The sequence below is a fragment of the Amphiura filiformis genome, chromosome 4, assembly GCF_039555335.1.
Source record: "Amphiura filiformis chromosome 4, Afil_fr2py, whole genome shotgun sequence".
Classification (NCBI taxonomy): Eukaryota; Metazoa; Echinodermata; class Ophiuroidea; order Amphilepidida; family Amphiuridae; genus Amphiura; species Amphiura filiformis.
Genome location: NC_092631.1, coordinates 45,102,543 through 45,122,066, shown reverse-complemented (window position 1 = coordinate 45,122,066; position 19,524 = coordinate 45,102,543). Strand labels below are relative to the sequence as shown.

At 37.2% G+C, this 19,524-nt stretch overlaps 2 protein-coding genes across 2 annotated transcripts in view; one reads left to right on the top strand and one right to left on the bottom strand.

Moving 5' to 3' along the window:
• The first annotated feature begins 7,666 nt into the window (after positions 1-7,666).
• LOC140150925 (uncharacterized) overlaps positions 7,667-19,524 on the top strand; it is a 47,375-nt gene continuing 35,517 nt past the window's right edge. The window contains exon 1 of the mRNA XM_072173082.1: positions 7,667-8,223. The gene's annotated coding sequence lies outside the window, so the exon portion shown is untranslated. The remainder of the gene's footprint in view (positions 8,224-19,524) is intronic.
• Positions 18,523-19,467, bottom strand: LOC140150211 (uncharacterized). Its single transcript, XM_072172217.1, has one exon. The coding sequence runs from the start codon at positions 19,465-19,467 to the stop codon at positions 18,523-18,525; it is 945 nt and encodes a 314-aa protein (XP_072028318.1).

Genomic DNA, 19,524 nt, shown 5'->3' with positions numbered 1-19,524 from the left:
CCTCAAAATAAGACAGATACCACCTCCTCTTTTTCCTACCCTAGGCAATTGATGAATGGCAAAGTCCGGGAGGGTAGTGGATATATCGGCTAGTACATGATCATCGCGGACATCGCCTTTAAACCATGCCTCGGTAATTGCTAAGATATCTAAATTGTGATCAACAATATAGTCGCATATATCCGCAGATTTGGTCGACATAGATTGTGCGTTCCATGCTGCAATTTTGCTCTTTAAAATAACTTTATCAGTAGAAGCGGCTTTATGAAGTTTAATATTAAAAAAGTTTTTTGAAAGTTTTTGTTTTTCAGTCGCAATGTTGGCTTGACTGCGATTTGATACGCAAACTTGTATAGGCCGGCGTTTGTTTTTGCCAGCTCTACATCCTCTACGAGTCTTTTTTGCTATATTTAATTCTTTCAACTGTTGATGTTTTGACGGCTGTAACTTATAGTTTTGGTTCTTTTAAGAACAAAAACTATAAGTCTATTGGGAATTAGCGCCAATCCAACACAAAATGGGTCAAATAGTCAATTTCGCTGTTGGTGACGATCAAGGGCGTCAAAGGGGTGGGGACAGGGGGACACATCCCCTCGACTTTTTAAAGTGGGGGTAACAATATCAAATATTCCCCCAATATTTTGACTATATATTTTAAATATTTTTTTCAAACACGGTATAGATCATTCTGAGATACCCTGTATAAAAATGTGCGCCAATGGCTTCAATTTGGGCTTCATTTTCTGGGTGGAGATCTGCATTTGGAGGTATGCACTACTATATATAACTAATAACAGTGCAAAATGTGCGGCCCTTTTTTGTTTAAAGCAATAATAGTGAAAATGATGCACGAAATGGCTTAACTAGAAAATGCCTTCTCAGGATGAACATCCCCCTCTGACACCCCACTGTGTATGGTTAAACAAGTGACCCGTTTACGTTATGTTTATTACAGTCCACTTGATCGGTTCCAGTACCTAATTAAATTAAAAACCAGCTAGTGACTAGCGTTCTTCATCAATTCGTTTGCTCCTATACTTGTTTTATTATAGTACCACATTGTAATATTTTTTTTAAATGTACGATAAACACACCGTGCAGTGTCAATGACATATTAATGATGCTTGGTCAGTATGTAATGAAAGTTGTCTTGTTAGCTAGAAATTAGTTATTGTGGTCAATTATGTGTTATTTTGGGCAAAAACAATGCTTTTCTTTCTATAAACATCTTGATATTGCAAACTAAAGCAAACATGGAAATGTATTTACTTTATTTTGTTTTTGCCAGTTCTGTTGACTAAACCCCAGACATTAAAACGGGAATCTCCCCAGAAAATATTTGAACTGTTATTCTATAAGTGTTACATTTATACAAAAAGTCAGTTCATTTGAGGTTGAGATCATCCATAACAAACCAAATCACATGAATTATTAAATTTCTATTTAAATAGCATTTTGTAATAATGTAAGCCCTATTCACATACAATTGTTTGATTTAGTATCAGTTATCACCAGTTCTTACACGTGACCAGTCATTATATTTTCCTTCGTTTCATTTTGGGGATAATTAATGTCATTTTTAATAACTGCTTTTTAATTTTCGATATTTTTACAGAATAATTTTGCTTCCTTTCAAGTCCTAGGTTCAGATACGTCCAATTTCCACCCAAGTTAGATGGTAAATCTGATGTTTTACCAAAGGTAGACTCAGGACCTAGTTGTAATCTGTCCAATCTAGAATCTAGTGGGTTGCTTAAATTGACGAATCATATATAAAGAACCTATATTTAAACCCCACTTGAAACAACCAATTATCTTACGCGTATTCATCTTTGACCAATGAAATCTCGCCATAGCATTTCTTACACGCGTAAGAATTGCCTATTAGGGATGGACGTTATTCCAATTTGACTAGTACATACGACGAGCGTCGAATAATCTGAGCCACGATATCGATATGTCTCTCTCTCTCTCTAGGTGCCATATCCTAAGACGTTGGCGATCATGTCGTGCCACAATTCTCTGTCATAAGCCATCTCCAGAAGCTCTGTCGCTTTATGTTCAGCTCCCCTTTCTTTTAGCCAGTCTTTCAGATTTGATAACCACATCACTCTCTTCCTGCATCTGCTCCTTGTTCCTTCTATTCTTCCTGTCAATACTAGGTTCTCGAAACCATCCTTTCTGAGGATATGACCAAGGAATTTGAGCTGCTTAACTCTGATTTCAAGTAACAGCTTCCTGTTCACATTTGCTCTACTTAAGACATCGTCATTAGACACTTTATCAGTCCACGGGATCTTCATCATTCTTCTAAGGAACCACATCTCGCAGCTCTCCAATCTTCTTTTAATGTCTGTTGTTATTGACCATGCTTCACTTCCATACATTAATACAGGGACGACATAGCAGTTGAGTACCCGAATTCTGGTCTCTATACTGAGGGCACTGTTTTTAGGATCTTGTCTAATTTTGAGAACGCAGACTTAGCCAGTGCAATCCTTCTCTTAATCTCCTTAATACATCTGGCATCTTCTGTGATTAGACTGCCAAGGTAGTTGAAGGAGGAAACTTGCTTAATTCTTTGATCTTTCACCTTCAATATGCATGTTGGGCTTTCAGTCTTTGATACCACCATACATTCTGTCTTCTTGCAATTTAACGATAAACCTTTCCTCTCACTTTCCTGAACCACCACATCAAGAAGCCTTTGCAGATCCTCCTCAGACTCAGCTAATAGGACAGTGTCATCTGCATATCTTATGTTCGTGATGTTATGTCCACCTATACTGAGACCATTTTCCTTTTCTAGCTCCCTTAGAATCAGCTCACTGTAATAATTAAAGAGATCTGGTGACATCACACATCCCTGTCTGACTCCTCTCTTAATAGCTTGTATATTCACTACAATCTCCATCCACCCTTATGCACGCTGTTTGGTTCCAATAAAGGTTCTGCAACAGTCGTAGATCCTTTCCATGCAGGTCTAGCCTGCCAAGATCTTCAAAAAGCTGATCATGTCTCACCTTGTCAAAGGCTTTTGAGTAGTCAATGAAACACATGAAAACATCCTTCTGCATCTCTACCGCTCTCTCTGTTATCATTCTCAAGACATAAATCGCATTCCTGGTACCAGCATCTTCTACAAAGCCGAACTGCTCTTTTTACCAATCTCAGGTTTTATTCTACTTCTTGCACGCAGTAACAGGATTCTTAGAATTATCTTTGTAACATGGCTCATAAGGCTAATTGTACGGTGTTGTTCACAATCCACAGCACCAGGTTTCTTGGGAAGAGCAATAAAGATTGATTTGCTCAGGTCTTCCGGAAATATCCCATCATCATACATTCTGTTGATGACTCCTGCCAGTTTCTCAATTCCATATTCCTCTAATGCTTCAATCATTTCAACAACTATTCCATCTGGCCCAGCAGCCTTATTTCTGCTCATCATTTTTATAGCTGATCGAACCTCTGACTGCAATATCTTTGGACCCTCAATAGAATCGGGAAAGCTTGGCAAACCATCCCTTACATCGTGAAATAACTCCCCAACATATTCAATCCATCTTTTCATTACATCATCTTTCCCTACCAGCATATTACCATTCTTTGCCTTGATGCACCCAGAGCTTGAACAGCCTGATTTCCTGCCTGAGATCTCATTTATCCTCTGGCACACATTCCGATTCTCTCCAAATTGACTCTCAATTTTGGCACATTCACTATTCAGCCAGGTCTCTTTGGCCTCCTTGCAACGTTTCTTTATTTGCCTGTCCAACTCTCTATATTCTTTCGAATCCCTGTCCATGATCTTTTGCCTGTCTCTCATCATTGATAGAATTTCTTCTGTCATCCACTTGATTTTACTTTCTCTCTTCTTCTTTGGCAGGCATTCCTCTGCTGTTCCAACCAAGATATCCCTCATTGATTCCCATGTCATCTCTTCTCCTTCGTCTGTAAGTTGCTCAAACCTGTTCTCCACTTTGATGGAATACTCCATTCGGATCTCTGGTTTCTTCAGCTGTTCAAAATCTACCTTCTTCGTGATCTTTGCTCTCTTCAACTTTCTCAGCTTACAACGAAGTGTGCATACTACTGGAATATGATAACTTCCGCAGTCTGCCCCTGGATATGTCTTCGCATGTTTCACTGCTCTTCTAAATCTATCATTAATGGTTATGAAATCTATCTGGTTCCTTGTGCGATCCTCAGGGCTCTTCCATGTATATATTCTTCTGGGGTGCTCCTTAAACCAAGTGTTTGTGATTACCATGTTGTTTGCTTCACACCACTGCACCCATCTATCACCACGCTCATTTCTTTCTCCAAGTCCAAACTCGCCTACTGTTTTGCCATCTTGTCCTTGCCCAACCTTTGCATTCAAATCTCCCATGATCAGTTGTATTTCATCTGATTTGCACTGAGACTTTGCTTCCTCCAGTTTATCATAAAAAGCATCAATCTCCTCTTCTGTGCTCTCTGCTGTGGGAGCATATACTACAATAACAGAGATATTGAAAGGTTGTCCTTGTAGTTTGACCAGCAAAACTCTCTCACTTACAGTCCAATAGCCCAGCACACATTTAGCCATATCTGCATCTAGCATTAGCCCAACTCCTTTCTCATGCTTGTCACCACCTGCATAAATCATCTTGAAATCATCGATTTTGAAGTCTCCATTATTTGTCCACCTGGTTTCATTTATTCCTAGTATATTGATTTTAAGTCGGGTCATCTCTTGCTTAACATTTTCGAGCTTCCCACTCTGGTTAAGAGTTCGCACATTCCAGGTTCCAACTCTGATGATCTTACTTTTTCGCAAGATGACCTTACTATTTCGAACAGTAGCTAGCTGACGGTCTGGGCCCACCTGCTCTCCATGGGACACCCTACCGGGCGAGGAGCCGTCCACATTAGGTTCCACAGCCTCCTTCAAGCCGTTAGTCTCTAACATCAAATTGTGACCTTCCATGATTATTCTTGGGAAACAATAAGTGAAGTGGTATCCCGTTGCCTTCTTCACTGCAGCATTGACAGCCGATATGTACCACGGCAGATTTCGCAAACGTGATCATTTTACTTTGACCTCTTGAAATTAATTGATATTGAGAACAAATTGACTCCAGATAACTGAGAAAAAAGTAACCAGAAAGTGAGATAAATCGGGCTGTGACCATGAGTTCCAACAATTGGAACAATTTCTGACAGAGTTTCAGCATACAATACAAGACATTGTAGCACGCATCACAGATCCTGGCACTCATACAAATTTAGAAAATGCCTTGTTTACGATGTTGGTGACGAGCTCTATACTTATCCTCGGTACGCCGCCAATAATATCGCATATCTAAAATCCATCACTAAAATCCAAATCTTACACGTATAAGAAGTCGTGGGTGTTACAAATCTAAAAACGACATTACATGTTATTGGTCGAAGTGTACAACGCGTAAGATGATTGGTTGTTTGTGATTTTGTACTCTGTGATTCGTCAATTTAAGAATCCCCCTTCTTTCTTACACGTGTGAGATGCAACCTTACACGTATAAGATGCAATCCTACGCGTATAAGATGCAAGCTTACACGTGTAAGATGCAATTTTACACGTGTAACCTTACAAGTTTGTCTTACACGTTTTTTGGACCACTGGGCCATTCATAGTAAACGTAAGGTTTCGCCTAGTATGTGGCGCATATGGGCTTCCTTGACAATCATTTTTTTGGGGGGGGCGCAGGCCTCCCGTGAAGGCCACCAACAGTTGAGGGCACAGACCCTTAATTTATATTGGTAATTTCTGGTTACGAGTTGGCTCTCTGTGCGTGAGTCTAAAGGCAGGAGAACCTATCGCCATTGAGCGCGTCCTTGTGGTATTTGGACTTACGCCCTTTCTTAATTTTATATGATGGGGTAATAATTTGTTTTTAATCGTACTCTTTTGTGCATCATTTTGTATGATATGGTAATATTTTTTGTTATTTTGATGTTTGTCGTTAGTATGTACGTCGTATATATGGTAATAATTTGATGCCTTTTATGTGTATTTTTATAATTGTTTATCTGTTGTATCCTGGGCAGCAGGGAATAACAGTGCTGATGGTCACTGATAAATAAATAAATAAATAAATAAATAAATAAATAAATAAAAACATAAATACATGAATACATAAATACATAAATACATAAATACATAAATACATAAATACATAAATACATAAATACATAAATACATAAATACATAAATAAATAAATAAATAAATAAATAAATAAATAAATAAATAAATAAATAAATAAATAAATAAATAAATAAATAAATAAATAAATAGCAAAGATATAATATGACATTTGCTTAGGAGAACGCCTTTTAAAACTTAAACAATACGATCCAACTTGTGTACGAGATATTCATAACACTGCCAGTCAATATTTTCGTTAAAATGTGGTATAAACTAGACAAATTAGACAAAAATTTAGATATTCAAACCATAATCTGTTTGAAATGAGAATTGGTATATACAATAAATTATTTTCTTGCTGGATAAAAAATTTCATTCGTAATGAAAATTAATGAATGACAAAATAATTTGTTGCTCTAAAATAAATTTGAAATGAATTTTGGAGTTCTTTTATCATGATTATAAATACATTTTTAATATGTCAATAGATTATTTTGCATGACTAACCAGCAATTTGAAATGTGGAATTTTAATTTGTCAAATTAGACCACGTTTAATATTTACATAGCATTCTGGATGTTCATAAAAATAACCCATTAAGTCGATAGAGTACAAGCATTGGCAATTATTATAATAGGTGCTGGGGTGGTTTTCTTTGTTTCATCATTTGTTCGGTTCAAAATTAACTTATCTAACATTTTGTGGAAAAGTATTAATATATAATTATATAGTTATATATTTGGATATGTTACAATATTGTTTTAAATACAATACAATACAATACAATAAACGGAATTTATATAGCGCCTTAGCATAAGAATGAACAAAGCGCTTTACAATGATCTTAAAAGTACAACTTACACTACATCTTAGGCTACAGTAAAATGTACAACTTAATTAAAAAAAAAAATAAAAAACTTAGTTTGGAAACAAATAGGTTTTCAGATTAGATTTAAAAGTGGCCAGACTATGTGAAGTACGAAGTTTTACAGGTAATTTGTTCCTGAGAGCTGGCACAGAATTGCAGAAGGCATTATTCCCATATGTTGTGTGAGTTCTTTTACATTCAAGCAGACTGCCATCAGCATGTGATCGTAGGAACATACCATCAGAAAATGTGTGAGAATTTAGGAGATTTTGTATGTACAGTGGTGTTGTTTCATGTCTACTTTTGTAAGCGAATGTGAGTAGTTTGTAGGTAATACGCTCATTTACTGGAAGCCATAAACATAAACAAAACACGATGAAAAACACCGAGCGTCTCCACATGTTTCCCCTCTCGCATTATAATCCATATGTCATAGAAGAAGATTGGTCTATTTGTTTTTTAAATCTGTAATGCATATGCATTCAGATTTGTCGTCATAACATTTATAATTGATAATTATATCTGACGTGCGATAGGATTGTGAAATATGTGTAACGAGTCATGTAGTGGGTCGCCTTAATAATTTCACATGCGCAGAGAGTTCGTCAATGTAATAATTATATTCGCTCTCCAGTGCTGTGTTTTTGCTTGGGATGGCAACACTGGCGCTACATCCGACTGCAGGCAATTTATGCTACATTCATACAAATTTAGATACTTGAAACCATGGCAACAAAATCTTAATTTATTATGGTCGACTGAATGCGGAAACAAAGCTTTGTAACAAGAATAACCAATTAAGCTGTTATTTTTTCTGCAATCTTCTGAAGATAGCGTATACATTTACAGCGTGTGTTATGATGTAAACGAGCGCTAGTAAATCAGAAAGGCAGTTCGTATAATTATCTGATACTATTGCGGGTTTTAACGCTACACGCTGTGTATGGCTGCGATCGACGAAGAGTGATAACATTATTTTGAGAGGATGGTTATGTGTTTCATCCAAGAGATGCATTGAAGCGTCAGGATCAAATCACTGTGTATTATCATCTACACACAGGCGACAAGGCGTTATATACATACACTGGGTGTTTCTATGATGACCATGTGCTTTCTGTTTATGCATGGACTGAAAGGTTATTATATCAACAGTACCAGTACAAACGACGTTACCGCATTATGGTGAGTTGTGTGTATTTTGATATAGCATTGTATATAAATTGGGACAAGGAATCTGTGCTTATGTAATATTATTATGTAAAAATTCATATTGCAAGAACAAAGGGGTATTTATACAGACTTAAAAGCAGTAACTGGGAATATATTAAGGTAATACGCTATTTTAAAGTGTTGCGATTTGGTAGTTCACAACATCTTGCGAATGGTAGTGAGCTTTGGCAAAAATTGTATTGCTCATTTCCTTGCGAGCGTGTAGAAGAATTCAAATATCACAGAAACATTTTTGTAGGTCATGCGGTTCTTGAGTTATGTTGTAAAGAGGGCCGAAACAACAACACTTTTGTAAAATGTACATAACTCATTAACAACAATAAATTAAGCAAGTTTTAAAAGTACTTGATTTGTAGAATGAACTTTTGCAAAACATCAAAGTGTTATTTTTCAATAATATATTGATTTAGACAATAAAAATCGATTTTTTGGCTGCTTCGACCAACAATACCGCATCTACCCTTAACTACAGATGCTTTTCATAGCATTTTCAAAAATGTAACACAGATGTTACTACGAGACGTTTGTTACATGTTATTTCAGTTAATGTTGTCATACATCTTCTAAACAGTTTTGTGATTGCATTCACCAGGATTATATTATATATAAAAACATTTTTTGCTATTTTCTTCATTCTGAATATTTTAAAACGTATTTAAAATATATTCAAAAATAAAAATACACCATTTATCATGTTCATGTCATTGAGAAAATATATATTTGTATTTGCTGGGATGGTATTAATGCTAGTTAAGAGAATGACGTGCCGGCCAAGCATGCCTAGGTGACACATCCATTACATCTATACATGCAATTATCCTTAATCATGCGGATATGCAGTAATTCTGATGCCAATTAGTACACCACTTTTGAACGCCCAAAGGCAGGAAAAACGTTCTGTTAATAATACCTAATTTCAAGCATTAAAAAGATATTATGATATGCATATTAAAGATTATGTTATTAGGCTATTTACTCCTGTAAATTCTAATGGGTTATAGATTCGTTTCAAATGGATCGTTGTAGTGCTCTTCTAAAATGAAGCTGACATATATAGCTTTACGGTATCGATTTTTACAAAACAAAATCACGTATTTCAATATTGAATTGAATACACCTTCAAAATAAATGTGCATCCTATGGCACAGGCAAATGAAATATTCAAGAATATCACATCATGCAATATGTTTTCCAGTTATACAGTCACCAGCATTTAAATGGAGAAGTAGCAGATCTGGATTATCATCAGCACTTTATAGTCAATGTTGCATTATGTTAGTGGACTATTTATAAATCCCATCCTAGTGGTCGGTCTCTGAAGAAACAATATAGTATTTTTTGAATTTTGCAAATAGAAAGAAATTTTGTCTTCTTTTTCATTCACACTTTAAAAAGTCCGAACCCAATTAAAATTGGACAAAGTTTGTGAGGTTGGCTCTACGATTAGCTTAGGTCGTTTGTACGTAAACACGCGCGTTTTTTTTAATGACGGATACACTCTCTTGGGGTGGCAACCCCCTTCGTAGTTTAACAAAAATCCCCGGCAAAAATCATTCATTTTATGAGAAACCTAATATCATACTCTCCCAATTTTGATGCCAAGTGAGTGCAATTTTAAGACATCGTGCAAAATTACATGTTTTTGACCCATTTCCTCTCAAAATACAAATCTATTAAAATTTTACTTTTAACTAAATGATTAAGATTTACCTATGTTTCAATTGGCAAAACAGGATAACATTTGTTTTAATCATAAAAACGTAAATGTTATGTTACACACACACAATTTAAAATAAAAATGAGCAGGTTGACGAGCTATCCAAAACAAACAAAATATAACAATAACTCTCTGCGTGCTGACGTACTTTTTGAAGATTAGTGAAGGAAAGTTTGCAAGAATTTGCCCTAAACATAATGGTCGAAATTTAAAATAATTCGCTCTAAATCTACTCATATCAACAGCCAAAATGTACTTTTAACTACACGATTAAGATTTACCTATGTTTCAATTGGCAAAACAGGATAACATTTGTATTAATCCTAAACAATAGCGATGTAACTTTCTGGAATTCGGAGTAAATGCTTGCATTCAGTTCAACATAATTAACATAATATTTCCTGCTTTCTCACATCAAATTTCAGATACAATTTAGATTGCGCACTAAATAACTACAGTTTATCGTCTTGGCGGGTTATGTTACACACACCCAATTTAAAATAAAAATGAGCAGGTTGACAAGCTATCCAAAACAAACAAAATAACTCTGTGCGTGCTGACGTACTTTTTGGGAAAATGACCTCCTTGAAGGATTAGTGAAGGACATTTTGCAGGAATTTCACGTTTGATCAAAATATATATGGTCGAAATTTAAAATGATTAGCTGTAGATTGATTTAAATCTACTCATATCAACAGCCAAAATTTACTTTTAACTAAGTGATAAGATTTACCTATGTTTCAATTGGAAAGAATGAACAGTTTACCAACCCAAAGTTTTACAATAATCACGTTTGTTTTGGATATAGCTCGTCAACCTGCTCAAACAGGATCACATTTGTTTTAATCCTAAAAATAGCTATGTAATTTTCTGGAATTGGGAGTAAATGCTTGCATTCACTTAAACATAATTAACATAATATTTCCTGCTTTCTCACATCAAATATCAGATGGAATTTACATTGCGCACTAAATAACTACAGTTTATCGTCTTGGCGGGTTATGTTACACACACACAATTTAAAATAAAATGAGCAGGTTGACGAGCTATCCAAAACAAAATATAACAATAACTCTCTGCGTGCTGACGTACATTTTGGGAAAATGACCTCCTTGAAGATTAGTGAAGGAAATTTTGCAGGAATTACACGTTTGCTCTAATGGTCGAAATTTAATGATTAGCTGTAGATTGCTTTAAACCTACTCATATCAACAGCACAAAAATATGCCAATCCATTAGCAATCCTTTGGTCACAGTAATGCTCGAATGCAGTGAATACAAATATCAGTGAATTGATTATTGGAATATCCGAATAGGTCAACGTAAAAAACACGTTTTATACTAAATCAAGTCTCACGGACTGATTGAATAATTGAATTTCAAGAAAACGTGGTGAATAAAGATATAAAGCTAAATTTATTTGAACTTAAATTTTTATCGTGATGAATTGTTAATTTTGCATATTTTATCAAGGCCGTTATTTGACATGTTAATGTGCAGCTTTTTTTTCTTCTTGTTCAAGCAGAAGATGCAGAAAGTCCAAGGTTTTTAAGGGCTACGTGACTTGCAAACATCTCTGAAATGGCAATTACATGTACATTCTACGCTTATGCGACGAAAAACCTTATTCTACGGATTCTTCAGTGATCCTAACGAAAGTGTAAAAAAATTAAAATTGTTTATAAATTGCTTAAAAGTGAAGGATAAGTCATTCAAATTGTAATTTTGTATTTTTGAAATGAAAAATTTAGCAAAAAACAAAGAAAACAGCAGTATTAACGAAGTTGAAGCCCCATTCGAATACATGTAGCTAATTTAGATACTGTCAGTATCTAAATTACAGATTCATGTAAATTCTTTATTTTTGTCTAAATACACGGCTTTCGGCTGAACCACTAGTAGGCTATATTTACATATTTATTAGAATGACAAAGGTACCAAAATCTGAATTTTGATGATTTTTACGATCGTCCGGATGAGCAAATCAAAAGTCCAAACGTGACGTCGACATTTGAGTGCTTGATCATTGAACGAAACGTGATATACCCTGATTTGTGCATGAAAGGGAAACATCACCTCGTGTTTAAAAAAAAATAAAGCACTTAAAGGTCCTTTATTTTTTCATCAGATTCCGGTAATTAAAACATTATTTCGAAAAACGTGTCATACATTTCTTCCATAATCGTGTCAACGATTGATGGGTATGTACCTTTTCGAAAAACACGTCAGTGATGTACAGTATGGACTGGTAGTCTCTTCTCCACTTGAAATTAATGAGCAAGCCTACCTCACATACAACAAATAAATAAATAAATAAATAAATTAATATTAATTAAATAATTAATTTATTTATTTATTTATTTATTTATTTATTTATTTATTTATTTATTTATTTTTTATTTATTTATTTATTTATTTATTTATTTATTTATTTATTTATTTATTTATTTATTTATTTATTTATTTATTATTTTATTTATTTATTTATTTATTTATTTATTAAAATATAATAGATACATACATGAATTAAATAAATAAATTAATTAATTAATTAATTAATTAATTAATAAATAAATAAATAAATAAATAAATAAATAAATAAATAAATAAATAAATAAATAAATAAATTTGGCATTTTCCACCATAGCGATATAACAAGGACTTTACTCTTACATTGGGTGCACTGTATCTTGGGTCAAATCTTTGACATGAAAATTCACCTATATCGGTATAGCCTTATAAGTGTAAAGATTGTTTCTACTATTTTTTTTCCTTCTTTTAGAAATAGTTATTTTAATTGTAATATTTCAAGACCACGTACCCAAACTGGGTGCTACGATGTGACAATATTGGGCTATATGAGTGTACAATGTTACCAAGTTGGCAATATGTATTATTTATTTATTTATATTTATATTTATTACTTCTTGGGATGTCCTTCAAGATGTGGTTATTATACGAAAAAGGGATGAAGTTGTTTATTATACTAGAAGAATTTAGGCAGTGTGCGGGATATGTTATGAATATGAATTTTGCTGTTATCAACGAATTCTAGTGATGACTCAATGCAGTCCAGATTGATACTAAACACATTCCAAATGGTTAAGCAGTGAAAATATGTTATTTTCACTGCTTGGTCAACTTCAATGAAGCAATGAAATCATCCATACTGTTCAAAGTTCTATAATAATCATTAGTCAGTAGTATGCATCCTTGTTATCAGGTGTTCCAAAGATTTACATTTGCAGACATGCTGGTACCAGTGCATTGATAACAGATCCAATATTGACTCTGTGCACAGAATTAAAACCTATGAGAGAAGTCATAAATAATATCATATCATGTATCGTTTTATGGATAAAAATTAGTGAAAATATTATAAATAATGTAATTGATATCTTAAACATTAATTTTGTCTTTTCAACGAAAGGGCCTAGCTATGACATGGGTGTAATTTTACATGCATGCTTATAGTTTTGAACAATGTGATTGGATAGTTGGTACCAAACCTATTCTAGAGCAAGTGGAAAACCAACAATTGGAGTGGTCATCTTATGCGCATGCCCCAAAGCAACCCGCTCTACGGACAGTCAATACTATATGGTTCCAAACCCAATAGAAGACCCAGAAGAAGATGGTTTGAGGAGCTCGGGAGTCAAGTAGCTGCTGACGTTTCACAAAACCAACATGACGGATGCCACCCATGAACCCCAAGAAAGATGATATAATCATTTCTCCGCAACTCTTGAAGGAATAAGCGGTGGCCAAAGGTAAAACATGTAGGTGATATCGGCCATCAGCAACGAATAGCCCAATTTGGTATCACCTGGTATCACTGTATGATAACCATATGTTGTCGAAGACTGGACGTATCTAATCCCGTTTCCGTCTTAAACTATTAACCTTCTGGCGTCCTCATCATCATTTTCTGACGGGACTCCGTCAATGCCGCATTTTCGTCGCGTCGCAGACTGATCAGAGATCAGTTGCTTTGGGAGCATGCGCGTTACGCGTAAGATGCCAAACCACTCAAATCATCATTTTGAAGTCATTATTTAGACAATAATAACTGCGCACCATCTATTTTGAGGTCATTGTGTGAAATTGGAGGGTTTTGTTTTGGGCCGAGGTATTTTCCGAGACGCGCCCGAGGAAAATACCGAGGCCCAAAACAAAACCCGACAATTTCACACAATGACCTCAAAATAGATGGTGCAAAGTTATTATTGTCATTCATTACCGTTTTTTGTACAAAATCCTATCTTTCCTTCGTATTATTTGCTGGAAATGTTTCGAATATTTCAATTTATTTAGTCGTCATCCTCATTAATAATGGGCGAATCCTGACTACATGACGTCATTGGCGTGGATACAGGGCATTTTTGCTATCCACATTCCGGGGCCCCTTGATTAATTGATTAATTTGACCGTTGACTGCGGTACTGTTGATTTTTGCTACAGAAATGTATTTTTACATGAAACTTTATTTTTATATCGTGACATTATCTGGAGAACAATAGCATATATATTCATGTTGAATATTTGGCTATCGTAATTATGCATGCATGAGACGCGTAGGCTCTACGTGTGTGAAATTGGACGCTCACTCTTGTTGGCCCAAGATGCAGATTTTCTGAATGCGTGAATGCACGCCGAGTTTATATTCTCATGTTTACAACTACAAGTGGACCTGGATATATTGTATACTTGGATTTAAATGGATGAATAGTGTTGTGGTAACGTAAAGAGACCTTTTATTACGTGAACTCTGACCTTACATGAATATACAATATAGGCATGGGCGATATCATAAACATCGTACTCGATACCATAACATCCCTTTTTTTCTCAAAAAAAATGATAAAAAAAAGTGCTCACTTTCTTTTGGGTGAGACTGGCAATAACACTTGAAACTTTTGCCAGAAACAAAATTTCACTTGCATGATTTTATGCAAAATTTTAGCTTTCTTTTAAGTAAAGTCAAATAGTCCTTGGCAGAATGTATCTCAATGCTTCTTGTTTTGGATACATTTTAACAACTTTCAAACCTTCTTGTTTTGGAATTTGGATACACTTTAACAACTCTCAAAACTTCTTGTTTTGGAATTTGATACACTTGAACAACTTTCAAAACTTCTTGTTTTGGAATTTGGATACACTTGAACAACTTTCAAAACTTCTTGTTTTGGAATTTGGATACACTTTTAACAACTCTCAAAACTTCTTGTTTTGATTTGTGCTAGAAACATAAATGTTTAAAATGTCAATGTGCTTTCATTGACTACATGCAGTTATTCTCTTATTGTACATAGTCTTTAAGATGTTCCGGTGGCCGCAACCTGCGGCCTGCCCTTGTGCAGTAATTGTCCTTTGCTGTGTGCGTTTTCGACGTGTCGTCTTTCGCTGTTTGTGTCTGCGTTTTCGACGTGTCGTCTTTCGCTGTTTGTGTCTGCGTTTTCGACGTGTCGTCTTTCGCTGTTTGTGTATGCGTTTTCGACGTGTCGTCTTTCGCTGTCGTTTTCAACGTGTTGTCTGTCGTTGTCTTTGTTGTTTTGTGATCGTTATCAGTCTTTTTTCTTTTTCAGTGGCAGTTTGGGTATGACTAGAGGCGGATTTTCTTGCGTTTTGCGAAGATGCACTCTATTGCGCCTGTAGCTCCCTTTCTCTGTTTCCACTAGGTATGATCTTTCGTCCAGACGTTCAGAGACAACTGCTTTCTCCCAGGTTCTGTTGCCGCGTACTAATGGCTTCATACGGACAACGTCACCTGTTGCCAAGGGTTTCAAATCCTTTGCTGATTTATTGAAATGTTCAGCTTGTTTGTCTTGTTTTTTCTTGATATTGTCTTTCTCATTCACAACTCTTGGCTGTAGGAGATTGGCAGATGTTGGCAGCAGCGTTCGCGTACGTCGGCTCATCAGACGTTGTGCGGGGCTTGTTGTAAGACCTTGCGAAGGCGTGTTTCGGTGATCAAGGAGAGCAAGATACTGGTCTGTTCCTGCTTTTGCAGACTTGGTCAGGATTCGCTTCGCTGTCTTGACAGCGGATTCGGCTTTGCCATTGGCTTTGCTGTTGCCTGGGGAAGATGTTAAATGTTCAAAGTCCCAATCGTGTGCGAACTTCCTGAAAGTTTCTGCTGTGTACTGCGGGCCATTGTCACTGACCACTTGAGTTGGGCATCCATATCTGGCAAAATGCCCTTTGAGTTTTTTGACTACTGTGCTACTTGAGGTGTCAGTTAGAGGGTCTATTTCCCAGAAATTGCTATAGTAGTCCACAGTTACCAGAAAGTCATTTCCATTCCATGAAAACAGATCAGTACCAACACGTTCCCATGGTCTGGATGGTGTTTCATGATTCATGAGAGTCTCTTTCTGCTGGCTGCTCTCATAAGTGCGACAAATATCGCAAGTTGCGATGTACTGCTTGATTTCGCTAGACATTCCCGGCCAGAAGATACATTCGCGTGCGCGACGCAGACAACCGTCAACACCCAGATGCGAAGAGTGTAGTTTCAGCTTCATGTCACTCCGTAGTTTCTGTGGAATGACCACTCTGTTTCCCTTAAACACCAATCCATCTTGCACAACAAGCTCTTCTCTGAAGCTGAAGTATGGTGTCAATTGTTCTGGCATTGAAGTCTCGCGGTTCTCTGGCCATCCGTTCATGATTGTTTCTTTGAGGAGTTGCAGCGACTCATCTTGTTCCGTTTCTTTGCGGATTTGCTCAAGACGATCCTCGCGTATCGGCAAGTAGCTTACGACATTCACTTCTTCGAAGTCGTGGCTATCTTGGGGTGTGTTGCTGATGAACGCTCTGGAGAGAGTGTCAGCGAGGTACATGAATTTGCCTGCTTGGTGGGTAATGTCAAAGTCATATTTCTGTAAGCGAAGCATCATGCCCTGTAGTCTCTTGGGGGCTTTTACGAGGGGCTTTTTGACGATGACTTCCAAAGGCTTATGGTCACTGATGACTCTGGTATGGCGACCAAAAGTATACTGGTGAAGGTGTTCGAGAGAGAAAACGACGGCTAGCATTTCCTTCTCGATGGAGGCATATCTGGATTCAGTGTCCGTAATTGCGCGGCTGGCGTACGCTATGGGGCGTTCGTTTTGCAGCAATGCGGCCCCGAGGCCTTTGCCGCTCGCGTCACACTGAATTGTTAGTTCTTTGGCTGGGTCATAATAGGCTAACACTGGTGCAGCAGTTACAAGAGTCTTTACGCGATCCAGTGCTTCCTGCTGTGCGTGTGTCCAGTGCCATGGGACATCAGGTCTAGCTAGTTGGCGTATTGGCTCCAGCGTGTCTGACAGACTTGGTAAATATCTGCTCAAATAGTTGACAAATCCAACTAAGCGCTGCACACCCTGTGCGTCTGTGGGTGTCGGCATGTTCAGAACTGCTTCTACTTTATCTGGGTCAGCTCGCAGTCCGTGGTTTGTCACTCTATGTCCCAGAAATGGAATGTCTGTGGTTCTGAACACTGACTTGCTTTTGTTCATCTTGATGTCTAGCGCTGTGCAGCGTTCCAGAAGGCTCTTAAGATTTGCATCGTGGTTCTTGAGTGCGGTTACATCATCGTCACCTGTGCCATATACGACAATGTCATCTGCCACACAGATTACACCGGGTAATCCTTCCAGTGCAGCATGTAGGCGACTTTGAAAGATTTCTGATGATATGCAGAGACCAAATGGGAGACGGCGCCATCTATACCTGCCGAAGGGTGTGTTGAAGCATGTCAACAGTGACGACTCGTCATCCAAACTTAACTGCCAGAATGCGTTGCTGAGATCCAGCTTGGAGAAAAGTTTTGCTTGTGCTAGGTCAGGGAGTATATCATCCAGAGTAGGTAGCTGGTAGCGCACACGTTTAAGTGCTTCATTCAGGGGTCGCGGGTCAATGCACACGCGTAAGCTACCATTCTTCTTTTCCGCAACTACAAGCTGACTAACCCACTGTGCTGGCTCTTCAGGCGGAACTGGCGCGATTACTTGCTTTTCCACGAGATCATTAAGTTCTTTCTTAACTCTTGCTTTCATTGCGTGCGGTAAACGACGAGGCGGCAAAATAGACGACTCTACGCTGGCATCAGTCTCGAGATGCACTTCACCGGGAATACTACCAAGCTGACCACCAAAGACGCTTGCATAATTGTCTTCAGGTTTCAGTACCGGTGCTTGTACTGCTGAGACTGTACTGTCAAACTGATCATGGTTCACAGTTATCAAACCCATTTGTTGACACGATACGCGCCCGAGCAATGGCTGCAGCCCAGGTGTGTCAACCACCTTAAACTCTACAGAGTATTTGCGTTGGTTTTTTGGATTGCGTAATTTTAGTCTGCATTTGCCTGTTGCGGTCAGCGTGGTCTTATTCCACATGCGTAGCGTAGTCTCTTGATCATTTGCGCTGTTTCATTGTCAATATGCTGTCGTGGGAGGATATTGCACTCCGCACCATTATCTAACTGGAATGCGACTGTGGTTTTGTCATTAATTAACATGTCAGCCAGATCCATGTTAGATTTGACACTATTTAACATTAACCATGGAGATGTATTCTGTACTACTGGAATCACTATCATATTCATAACTATTCTCGTTAATTGCATTTACTTTTTTCTTACTAGTAGTACCTGCTGCATAGGGCTTATCCAAGGCTTGTTTGCACATTTTGGCAAAGTGATATTTTAAGCCACACTTTTTACATGTTTTACCAAGGGCGGGGCACACACTTTTATCTCTAATGTGTTTGTTACCGCAATACCAGCAGTCTCGCTCTGGGCCTAGCCTTTTAGCTGTTGCTTGATTTCTAGGTTTTGGCTTTGTGCCAGAAGATTTTCTGAAATTTCTGGCAACTTTGTTGATGGCTGTGGGTGCTACGGATTCTTTAAAAGCTTTTGCTTGAGTTTCTGCTGCTTCACACGATTTGCAAATGCTAATGGCTTTGGCCAGGGTGAGACCGCGTTCTTGCAATAATAATTTCCTGGCATCATCCTTCAGGATTCCTAACACAATTCTGTCGCGTATTAGCGAATCTGTAAGAGGTTCAAAACTACAAGTCTTGGCCAAAACTCGTAAGGAAGCTAAATATGTCTCAAAATTTTCATCAGCTTTCTGCACACGCTGATTGAAAATATAACGCTCATAGGTTTCATTCACTTCGCCTATGGCGTATGCATGGAAATGCTGAAGGATGCTTGCCAGATCCCTAGAATTTTCCTTAAGTTCAAAGCTATTATAGATCTTAAGCCCTTGTGGACCAATTACATTTAGAAACATGGCTGTTTGATAGTCCGCTGGCTGTTTGTTTAGTCGCGAGACGATAACATAATTGTCCCAAGCTTGCTTCCACAGTTTCCAATCGTCTATGATCCCGTTGGAAATAGTGGGCTGCGCTGGCGGTTTGACACCACCGATCATCTTCACTGCATCACCGGCAGCTGCCCCATCGCCAGCTTCATTCGCGTCCGGCATTTTGTGCTGCTAAATACCGAAATTTCCTCAAAAATTTGCTGCTTTTTTCGAGGAAAA